The 12,094-nt window shown below is 36.6% G+C and overlaps 1 protein-coding gene across 7 annotated transcripts in view; it reads left to right on the top strand.

The window, feature by feature from the left end:
- The window catches only part of MACROD2 (mono-ADP ribosylhydrolase 2), a 2,104,525-nt gene that overhangs the window by 2,012,528 nt on the left and 79,903 nt on the right, over nucleotides 1-12,094 (top strand). For all 7 annotated transcript variants that reach the window (XM_055265233.2, XM_055265231.2, XM_055265236.2 and 4 more), the window contains one exon: nucleotides 3,672-3,749. In XM_055265233.2, coding sequence (XP_055121208.2) covers nucleotides 3,672-3,749 — 78 coding nt within the window. The remainder of the gene's footprint in view (nucleotides 1-3,671; nucleotides 3,750-12,094) is intronic.

Below are 12,094 nucleotides of genomic sequence, written 5' to 3'. Positions count from 1 at the left end.
TCTATCTACAGCCCTTTGGCTTGAATATTTGATTTAATATTTGCATTTGAAAAAAATCCTTAAATATGACATTGACCTTAAAGATTTTGAAAGTCAGAAGCTACATATAAATGTAATTCCAGTTCTCTGTTATTAAAATAACATTGACTGAATCTCAGAATTAGGTGATAACTGTTTTACATGTTTTTGAACATTACCAAATGATAATTTTTAGAATTAAGTAAAATGCAAATCCAAGATGCTGCAAGAGTTTGGTATATGCAACTACATTTTTCAGGGTAGTTTACAGAAATTACATGGAAATAATAAGTTATTTTTGTGACCATATACACTGGTGTCTTAGTCCAGGCTCCTACAACAAAATACCATTAACTGGGTGGCTTATAAGCAACAGCAATTTATTTCTCATAGTTCTGGGGGCTGGGAAATCAAAGATCAAGGCACCAGCAGATTCAGTATCTGGTGAGAACTCACTTTCTGGTTCCTTCTGTGTCCTCATATGGTGGAAAGGGTAAGGGGACTCTCTGGGACCTTTTTAAATCTTTTTATAAGGGATCTTTTTAAATTTTTTTATAATCTCATTCATGAAGGCTCCCCCCTTTATGATCTGATCACCTTCCTAAGGCCCCACCCCCTAATGCCATCACCTTGGCAGTTAGCATTTCAGCTTAGGAATTTTAGGGGGACACAAACATTCAGACCATGAATATATATATTTTCTTTCTCCATCATTATGAGTAAGGATTTCATGCACATATTCAGTGCAGCTTTCATCACCCCCTAAGCAGAAAAGCTGCACTGCCACTTCAAACCTACAACTAAACATAATGTAATGAGATCCATGATTGAAAACATGCAGAATCGAATCTAGGCCTGCTAAAGGTTATGAGACTAGAAATTCAGAGAGCCCTATTAATAAAGTAACTGGTGGAAACCATCTTCCATAGGTACCTGCTTATTTGTGAATATTGTCATGAGGTTATATAATACTTTTCCTCCTACTTTATTGATGTGTGTGGAGGTAGAACCATTTCTGGAGAAAAGTCTCATATACCCGACAGTGAACTTGTGGGTTTGGTGGTGGGTCATGCTGATACGAAATCCTTGTCATCACATAAAGACATATATATTTGTGTGCACACATCGAATATACTGCAACGGCATGTTTCTAAGATGTACATTCTTTCATATATTTTATTTCTAAAGTCAGGACATGTCTTAGAATTGATAATGTGTTATAGTTCATCTGGCAGCATTTTCTTCTAATACTACATAAAATAATAGTGCAAAGAACAACTGATGGTATCTTGGATGCAATGAAATGCATTATATAGAAACATATCAGAAGGTGCGTTAATAATGTTAAAGTAACTCCCCAAGAATATTGAAATTACAAAGATAATTTATTTGCTAAAGACACAGATTTTGGTGATAAAACAGATACAGTCTGGTGAGTAATTTTTCAAATGCTTTTCGCCCATCTTATGTGACTCATTAGATCATAAATTTGTAAACTCAACGTAATTCACCATTGAGGAGACATTCCTTATGTAATATTTGGTGCAGGATCATAATGTTTATGTAACATTACGATTAACAACAGTGAATTATTGTTCAGTGTAAATGAATAAATTTTAACTAAATATAAAATCTTGGATAATTCTATAACATTAATGTTGAGAGAAATTGATGTATAAGACCGAATATCAAATAATATAATTTTTAATAAATAACTAAAACACTTTCAAATTTAAAATTTAGCCTGATCTATATAATACCTTTTTAAATCATTGTATATTTTTAGTGTTAATGTGAGAAAAATATTCAAATTTTTTTTTTCAATTGACATCTTAGCTCCAAAATTAAAAGAACATATTTTAATGGGAACTGGTTTAAAACAATTTGACATTAAGTTAGATAACAGTTTGGCAAATGTGTCTGTGCTCGGTTTTGCTTCCAAATTTGGGCTTTTAGACTTATTGTCAGCCTCAGAAAGAAATAAGAAGCAGTGCAGATAATTAAACATTTGCCTTGGGGGAATTATTTGCAGTTAATTAAAACCACACACTTCGGGTATATATTAATACTTGCTTCACTGGTTATTAAATTTGAATCATATGTTAACTACCCAGGTTTCTCACTTGTCCATCAAATGTTGCTTGTGGCAGGTTCAAGAAACAAACTTTCTCATAATATTCCAAACCATATTGTTTAAAGCTATCTCCTAATTTTGAGAGGAAATGAATGGAGAGAGACAGAGGGAGAAATGAAAAGGAAACAAACAAAGAATAGTTTATTTTAGACTCCATCTGATTCAGCTCTGTTGGGGAGTTAAAACTCAACCAAGCGACACAAATTCAGTAGAGAACACATTTGTAAGTAATCAAGGTGTTGCTGTACCACCCCCAGCTTTCTCCATGGCCACAAGCTTACAAGATTAGCTTACGACTTTTAGATATCTTTGGATTGCTTTCCTTTCAACAGCATGAAAAATATCTACTAGACTATAAGCTCCATGAGGGCAGAGATTTGGTGTTTTGTTTCCTGTTGGCTTCCCAACATCAGGTACAGTGTCTGGCCAGGTGTGATGGCTCACACCTATAATCCCAGCACTTTGGGAGTATGAGGCAGGAGGATCCTTTGAGGCCAGGAGGTCAAGACCAGTTTGGGCAAAATTACAAAATCCTGCCTATACAAAAAATTAGAAAACTAAGTGGGCATGGTGGCCTGTGCCTATGGTCCTAGCTACTGCAGAGGCCAGAACAGGAGGATCGCTTGAGCCCAGGAGTTTGAGGTTGCAGCGAGCTACGGTTGCAGCACTGCATCCAGCCTGGGTAACAGAGTGAGACTCTGTCTAAAAAAAGTGTCTGGCATATACTTGGCCATTATTAAATGTTTGGAAAATGAATGAGAGACCTACTTGCTGTCTTCCTGTTGATCCATTCACAGGATCATTCCAATGCTTTTTAAACAGCCTCCAGGGAGGCCTAAATATTTAGCAAGGAGCCCTTTGTAGTTTTGCAATAGCCCATAGTCACAGAATCCTTTTAGCCATGTTAAACATGGATATGTTTAACCATATCCTGTAACAAAAAAAGATAAGTGTACAACGATTCCATGTTTAAATGTGCTAAGCGAGGGAGGGAATGACCTTGCAGAGACCAGAAGGTCTGCATTCCCTCTATGCTATTGTTCTACTGTTATGGCTCCCGAGGAAGATGAACTTAATTACCACTGGATTTCAAGGTTCTGTATCTGACTTTTTCAAGCACTCAAGACTCCCATATGTGAGCAACCACAGTAATGGAAGCATTAAGAACATTAAAATTAGATAGTCCTTTAATCTTCTCTATTTTGCCTTCCTTTTATGTCCTTTCCTACAATTCTAAGACTTTCCCTGATGCAAAAAGCCTGCTTTTATTTTCTTATTTGTTGCAAAAAGATATCCCAGCTAGCTTCATCTCTACCTTTGCAAGCTTTGAGCAGTTATCTCACGTAGTGTGGGGGAAAAAGAGCGCCTATTTATTGGCAAACATATGTATTTGAGTGGTTATTTTTGAAACTAATAAATTCTATTTTTCCTCAAACATAAATCCATCATGTTAGTGCTGAAAGCTGCTCTATTTCCATGTTAAAAATGCTGACCAAAGGTTTTGCTTGTTTGTCGTTAGATTCTGCAAAGGATGACAGTATTACAAAAGGCGGTGAAGTGACAGATCATTCTGTGTGTGACCAAGATCATCCCAATGGTAAGTTGTGAAATCCTTTATTAGCTTTTCTTTTCTTCTGCTGGGAAACAGAAAAAAAAGAAAAAAACTCACAGACTTGAATTTTTCTGGAAAAATATTGAATTCCAATAACACTTTATGAGCACTGAATACCAGTTGATCAGTAGCTGCCATCTTTAGATGACACTTTTGCTTTCCAGAATCCTCATCACTCATTACTTTTGTGCTAGGCTGGCTTCATTTATTGTTACTTGCCTGAATTCTGTAAGCACTGGGTTTGCAAACACTGAGTTGAATGTGTTATAACAATGAGAATACATATTTTCATTGAAAAACATGGAGAATAAACGCAGGGGATTAAATCCACATAGTCTTGGGATATCAAGAAGGGAGTACATAACAGAAATGAAACAATCTTTAGAAAAATAACAGAAAAAAATTTCCTAATGTAAACCCGTTCTTCCACCCAAAATATGACAGTACACATTATATTTATAGGCAAAGGAAAAACTCAGAACAGACACCTGCATGGCTTCATGGAATTCCTGAAGATAAATGATAAAGAAAGGCTTTTTAAGCATAGTCAAAATCAGGTAGTGACTAAAACCACCAGAGTCAGATTAGCCTTAACCTTCTTCTTCCACAACCCTAAAAGCTAGAAGAAAATGGAGTCACAGTTTCCAGAGCTCAAAAGGGCGCAGTTTCCATAGTTAATGAAGTTATTATTTATACATGAAATCAGAGCAATATTTTCTCAGGAATACAAAGATTAAGAAAATATGCCACCCAGGTATCCTTTCTGAATAAACTAACGAAGGCCTGAGCAAAAACAATAATATAGAAAGGAAGGCAAAACTCAAGACTGAGGAAGGCACATTCGAAAGGGACTATATGGTAAGAGACTAATTAAATGTATGAAAATGTTGAAATCATTGTTCTATCAAATAATTTTGAAATCATCCTTCATAATTAGGATGAAAATGTCTTACCTAAATATGTCTTTAACTTTGAAATTTATAGTATGTGTTGTTTGAAAATGAGAGAAAAGACAGACTACCTTTCAATAATGAAAGTCTAAATAATTTAGACTATTTCTCCTACTGAAGACAACTAGACAAAAAATATATATATTTATATATTATAAACATATATTATATATTATGCATACATATATACAAATGGAGAGAGAGAGACTGTTTAAAGGCATCAGTGAGCTAATAAGATACTGAAGAACTGTAAAGCTGATCTCTAGGAGGCAATGAATCTCCAGATATTTGAGCCCAGAATTTGAAGCTGTTTTTACCTTAGGGTATTTGCTGATTCTACAGAAGGTGTCTGGAGCTCCATTGCTGAAAAAGGCAATGACCCCTGATAAACTCTCTGTTTTGGGGCTGAAACCCCAAAGATATGTATCCTAGCAGGAAGAATGAACGAGCAGTAGATTGGCCGTGGACTGCTTCCCAGCTTCAAATCTTCTCAATCTTCACATTAAGACCAGCCCAGATTGCTAGTCCCCTCAGGCATCTAAGAAAAGCAAATGTAAAATATTTACTAGCAGTGAAAAAGAGTGTTACAGGCTTCAAATCATTTATATAAATAATTTGCAAAATATAATGTCCAGCACACACATAAAAAATACCCCAAAAAATGAGGGAAAAAAGGTAACATGAAAAACAAAACAATAAGGCAAGAGAAGTAAGTTCATATGAGCTGAAAATATTAGGGTTATAAACACAAAGTATTAGATAAATATGCTGAGTATGTATAAGGAGATAAAGATAAGACTGGAAATTTTAGCTGAGAACTAGAAATTCAAAACAAATTTTACAATGAAAGAGTCTAGAAGTAAATGATGCTGTAACTGAAATTAAGAATTCAATGAATGAATTTATGATTGAACATCATATTAGACACAGCTGAAAGAAGATTTGTGAACTAGAAGTTAGGTCAGAATATACCCAAAATTACAAATAGTAGGGGAAGAAAGGATGGCAAACACTAAAGAAAGAGAAAAAGATATTAAGGATCTTATGACAAAGTCTATCACAAGTACAGCTGAAGTCCCAGAAAGGAAGGAGAGAGACAATTGGGCAGAAGCAATAGTTGAAGAAATGTGGTGAGAAATTTCCCACGCTGATGAAGGACATCGTGTTCCAAAAGCCCTTTGAACTCTAAGCAGAATAAATATAAATAAATAAATCCACAACCAGGCCCATCATAGTAAATAAATAAATAATATAAATAAATATAAATATTATAAATAATATAAATAAATAAATCCACAACAAGACCCATCTTAGTAAAATTCCTGAAAACCAAAGATAAACAAAACATCTAAAAAGCTATCTTCAAGCACTTGGACTGAGAGCTGACTTTTCAATATGTATAATGAAAATAAGAAGATAATACAACAAAATACCTGTGAACCAAGAATTCTAAACCCAGGGGGAAAAGTATGTTTCAAGAATAAAGGTTAATTAAGGACATTTTGGACCAGAAAGAAAGGCACAGTTCATCACCAGAGAATTCTGGTGTTCTGCAGGTAGAAAGCTATTAATCCCAGATAGAAGGCCAAAGATAAAGGAAGGAATTAAGAGCAAGGTAAATGGTAGTTATTGGATAAGTCTAGATAAATATTGATGGTATAAATCAATACTGACAATAATGTCTTGTGGAGTTAAGATATGCATAACATTAAAATATACCACAATAATGGCATTTATTAGAATGAGGGAAATTAATTTTAAGTCTTCTAATGTTTTTCCATTAACATGAAGAGTAAAAGTACCAATTAGTGTTGAAACTTTGTAAGTCTCAGTGGCCCCTGAGAGTCAGGAAATGAGGTGAGCCCTGTGATTGCCCAGCTGGCTGCCTGGAGAGTTTCCAGGCTGTGGTGCAGAGAGGAGGAACCCAGGGGGAGCCCAGCAAACTCTCCACGTTGAGGAGACAGAGGTGAAAGTCCTGGGAGGCCAAGGTAGCTAACGTTTGCAAGGTAGCATTCTACAGAGAAGAGAGCTCCACAAAGGGAATGCTGAGAGGTCTACAGAAGGAACTCCTCAGTCTTCGACTGGGTAGGAACACTAGAAAAGATCTGAGAGAGTGATAACTGGAGCTTACACAGGGCTAGAAGAAGTGCCTGTTCAGCAAGACTGGAAAGCCTAAACATTCATAAAGAACTCTGAAGGTTTTTGCCTTAGTAGCGGAGCAAAACAGGCAATAGACTAAATGCTCCCCGTGTCCTCCCCAATAGAGCTTAAAAGTGAGACTTGAAAGGATCAGAATATTTCTGAGTAACTTCACTGCATTTTAGAATGAAGCTCAAAAATATTTATAAAAATTATAAATATATCTCATGCCCAACAAAGTAAAATCAACAAAATTACCAGGCATGCAAAGAATTATTGCAAGACAACTCTCCATGCATCTTTCATATTTCTGCATATTTTGTGAGCAGAGGCACTGCTTGTATCTTTGAAAAGGATCATGTTTCTCTTCAAATTAAAGAGCATACATATTTATTGTGCATTTTAAAAGGTTCAGAGAATCTTGAGATTCTCTGATATGGTTTGGCTGTGTCCCCACCCAAATCTCATCTTGAATTGTAACTCCCATAATCCCCACGTGTTGTGGGAGGGACCCTGTGGGAGGTAATTGAATCACAGGGGTGGGCTTTCCCATGCTGTTCTCATGATAGTGAAGAAGTCTCATGAGATCTGATCGTTTTATAAAGAGGAGTTTCCCTGCACACACTCTCTTGCCTGCCACCATTTAAGACATGCAGTTGCACCTCCCTTGCCTTCTGCTATGATTATGAGGCCTCCCTAGCCATGTGGAACTGAGTCCATTAAACCTCTTTTTCTTTTTTTTTTTTTTTTTTTTTTTTTTTTTTTTTCTTTTTTTTTTTATTATACTTTAGGGTTTTAGGGTACATGTGCACAATGTGCAGTTTTGTTACATATGTATCCATGTGCCATGTTGATTTCCTGCACCCATTAACTCGTCATTTAGCATTAGGTGTATCTCCTAATGCTGTCCCTCCCCCCTCCCCCCACCCCACAACAGTCCCCGGAGTGTGATGTTCCCCTTCCTGTGTCCATGAGTTCTCATCGTTCAATTCCCACCTATGAGTGAGAACATGCGGTGTTTGGTTTTTTGTCCTTGCGATAGTTTACTGAGAATGATGTTTTCCAGTTTCATCCATGTCCCTACAAAGGACACGAACTCATCATTTTTTATGGCTGCATAGTATTCCATGGTGTATATGTGCCACATTTTCTTAATCCAGTCTATCGTTGTTGGACATTTGGGTTGGTTCCAACTCTTTGCTATTGTGAATAGTGCCGCAATAAACATACGTGTGCATGTGTCTTTATAGCAGCATGATTTATAGTCCTTTGGGTATATACCCAGTAATGGGATGGCTGGGTCAAATGGTATTTCTAGTTCGAGATCCCTGAGGAATCGCCACACTGACTTCCACAATGGTTGAACTAGTTTACAGTCCCACCAACAGTGTAAAAGTGTTCCTATTTCTCCACATCCTCTCCAGCACCTGTTGTTTCCTGATTTTTTAATGATGGCCATTCTAACTGGTGTGAGATGGTATCTCACTGTGGTTTTGATTTGCATTTCTCTGATGGCCAGTGATGAGGAGCATTTCTTCATGTGTTTTTTGGCTGCATAAATGTCTTCTTTTGAGAAGTGTCTGTTCATGTCCTCTGCCCACCATATAAACAGAACCAAAGACAAAAACCACATGATTATCTCAATAGATGCAGAAAAGGCCTTTGACAAAATTCAACAACCCTTCATGCTAAAAACTCTCAATAAATTAGGTATTGATGGGACGTATCTCAAAATAATAAGAGCTATCTACGACAAACCCACAGCCAATATCATACTGAATGGGCAAAAACTGGAAGCATTCCCTCTGAAAACTGGCACAAGACAGGGATGCCCTCTCTCACCGCTCCTATTCAACATAGTGCTGGAAGTTCTGGCCAGAGCAATCAGGCAGGAGAAGGAAATAAAGGGTATTCAGTTAGGAAAAGAGGAAGTCAAATTGTCCCTGTTTGCAGATGACATGATTGTATATCTAGAAAACCCCATTGTCTCAGCCCAAAATCTCCTTAAGCTGATCAGCAACTTCAGCAAAGTCTCAGGATACAAAATTAATGTACAAAAATCACAAGCATTCTTGTACACCAGTAACAGACAAACAGAGAGCCAAATCATGAGTGAACTCCCATTCACAATTGCTTCAAAGAGAATAAAATACCTAGGAATCCAACTTACAAGGGATGTGAAGGACCTCTTCAAGGAGAACTACAAACCACTGCTCAATGAAATAAAAGAGGATACAAACAAATGGAAGAACATTCCATGCTCATGGGTTGGAAGAATCAATATCGTGAAAATGGCCATACTGCCCAAGCTAATTTATAGATTCAATGCCATCCCCATCAAGCTACCAATGACTTTCTTCACAGAACTGGAAAAAACTACTTTAAAGTTCATATGGAACCAAAAAAGAGCCCGCATCGCCAAGTCAATCCTAAGCCAAAAGAACAAAGCTGGAGGCATCACGCTACCTGACTTTAAACTATACTACAAGGCTACAGTAACCAAAACAGCATGGTACTGGTACCACAACAGAGACATAGATCAATGGAACAGAACAGAGCCCTCAGAAATGATGCCGCATAGCTACAACTATCTGATCTTTGACAAACCTGACAAAAACAAGAAATGGGGAAAGGATTCCCTATTTAATAAATGGTGCTGGGAAAACTGGCTAGCCATATGTAGAAAGCTGCAACTGGATCCCTTCCTTACACCTTATACAAAAATTAATTCAAGATGGATTAAAGACTTATATGTTAGACCTAAAACCATTAAAATCCTACAAGAAAACCTAGGCAATACCATTCAGGACATAGTCGTGGGCAAGGACTTCATGTCTAAAACACCAAAAGCAATGGCAACAAAAGCCAAAATCGACAAATGGGATCTCATTAAACTAAAGAGCTTCTGCACAGCAAAAGAAACTATCATCAGAGTGAACAGGCAACCTACACAATGGGAGAAAATTTTTGCAACCTACTCATCTGACAAAGGGCTAATATCCAGAATCTACAATGAACTCAAACAAATTTACAAGAAAAATAAACCTCTTTTTCTTTATAAATTAGCCAGTCTTGGGTATTTCTTCATAGCAGCATGAAAATAGACTAATACATTCTCTAAGTTCAAGATTCCTCCGCTATGATATCACCCACTGAGTGTGCAGGAATCAGCTGGTCTACCTATGGCACCATGTGGGAATCAGGACTCAGAGAACAGACACTAATACTCTGGTTACTGTGATTTCTGTGAATAATAAACTGTCCTTTATCTTTGACCCAGAAGTCTTTGTCTTCTGTCGGCATCCATGGAATTGTGGCTCAAGCAGGGTAAAATCTCAGAGACTTCATAGTTCTTGACAGGAAGCAGAAAAGTATGATGCACAGGAAAAGAAAAGTCAATAAATGGAACTCAACCCATAAATGATGCAGATGATAGAATTAATATGAAAGGGCATGTTAAAAGTTGTTATAACTCTATTCCACATATTTACAAAATTAAAATTAGGACTGACCATGTTAATTTGACACAAAGAAGTTATAGAAAGACCCAAATTGAATTTCAAGGAATTCAAAACACAGTGCCTGAATTAAAAATTATACTTGATGGGAACAGTGGCAGATTAGATACTACAGAAGAAAAGATTAATGAATTTGAAGATGAAGCAATAGAAGCTATCCAAATGAAAACATAGAATAAGTGACTGAGGGGGGAAAAAAAGAGCATCCATGAGCTATGAAACATCTTGAAGGGTAGTTCTAATTACAATATACATGAATGTGAATCTCTGAGGGTGAATGTGGGAGGAAGGGACAGAAAAGATATTTGAAGTAAAAGTGATTAAAATGTTTCAATGTGATGAAATTATGAACCCACATATGCAAGAAGTTCTATGACCCCAAAGCATAAGAAACATAAGGAAAACTACACCTAAGGACGTCATAATCAATTTATTCGACACCAGCAATAAAGAGAAAAATCACAAAAACAAGCAGAGGAAAATGACAAGTTACATACAGAAGACAAAGATAAAGATAAATCAGGCCAGGCACAGTTGCTCACGCCTGTAACCCCAGCTTTTTGGAAGGCCGAGTTGGGCAGATCACTTGAGGTCAGGAGTTCGAGACCAGCCTGGCCAACATGGTGAAACCCCGTCTCTACTAAAAATACAAAAATTAGCAAGGCATGGTGGTGGGCACCTGTAATCCCAGCTACTTGGGAGGCTGAGTCAGGAGAATCACTTGAATCCAGGAGGCAGAGGTTGCAATGAGCCTCCTGAGCTGAGATAGCACCATTGCACTCCAGCCTGAGCGACAGAGCAAGACTCTGTCAAAAAAGAAAAAAAAGATAAATAAAAGGTCCCAATAGAAACTCGAAACTACAATGACATGCAAAAACATGATGAATCTCACAAATGTAATATTAGAGAAGATATGAAAGCATATATTGTTTATTATATAATCTCATATGTATCAAGTTCAAAAAGCAGAAAAAAAATTAACATTTAGAAAGGCTTGTTAAGGTGATAAAATGATAAAGAAGACCTAGGTACTGATCACTGTGACAGTCAGGGTTTTTATTAAACTTTGGTGATTGGAGAGGAGATACTGCCTGGGAGGGGGCCATGAGGGGGCTGCCTGGCTGGATGGTTATCATAAAAATATATAGTTTTTGTATTTGTATTTGGTTATTCGAGATCTCTATATTTTGTCTGTGTTTCTATATATATGTTGCAATTTTATAAAATTGTCTAAAAGAGGAAGAAAGAAAAAGAGGAAATGAGGAAGGGAATGAAGAAAGGAGGAAAGAAAGGAAGCATCAATGGCAGAGTTTGTAAAACTAGATTATAGCTGGAAGAAGGAAGAGTTGCACATTAGCCTGACTCCGTAAATACTAAAATACTCAAAAACTAAAAATCCCACAGTGTTATGGATTCTGACAATATGTTACTTTTCAGAATATCTCTGAAAAATTATACAATAATCACAAATAGAATTAAATAATAATAAAATTAAAAGAAGATACCTTACTTTCTAAATTTCCCAAAGAGATCACACGAGAGGATACTCAGCAATGCAAATAATAACAAAAACTAGCAGCGTAACAAAAGCCTAATGGATCAAATAAGATGACAGAAACACAAGCAAATGGTTATAACAGTAAGTGTAATTAGGTTACTTTAGTAAGTGTAAAAGCCACTCAGATTGACTTAAACTCAATAAAAAGGTAAAGCTTTCAAAGTA

Source organism: Symphalangus syndactylus, chromosome 24 (genome assembly GCF_028878055.3).
Source record: "Symphalangus syndactylus isolate Jambi chromosome 24, NHGRI_mSymSyn1-v2.1_pri, whole genome shotgun sequence".
Taxonomy (NCBI): domain Eukaryota; kingdom Metazoa; phylum Chordata; class Mammalia; order Primates; family Hylobatidae; genus Symphalangus; species Symphalangus syndactylus.
The sequence above is the reverse complement of the archived record's forward strand: the minus strand, read 5'-3'. Positions and strand labels throughout refer to the sequence as shown.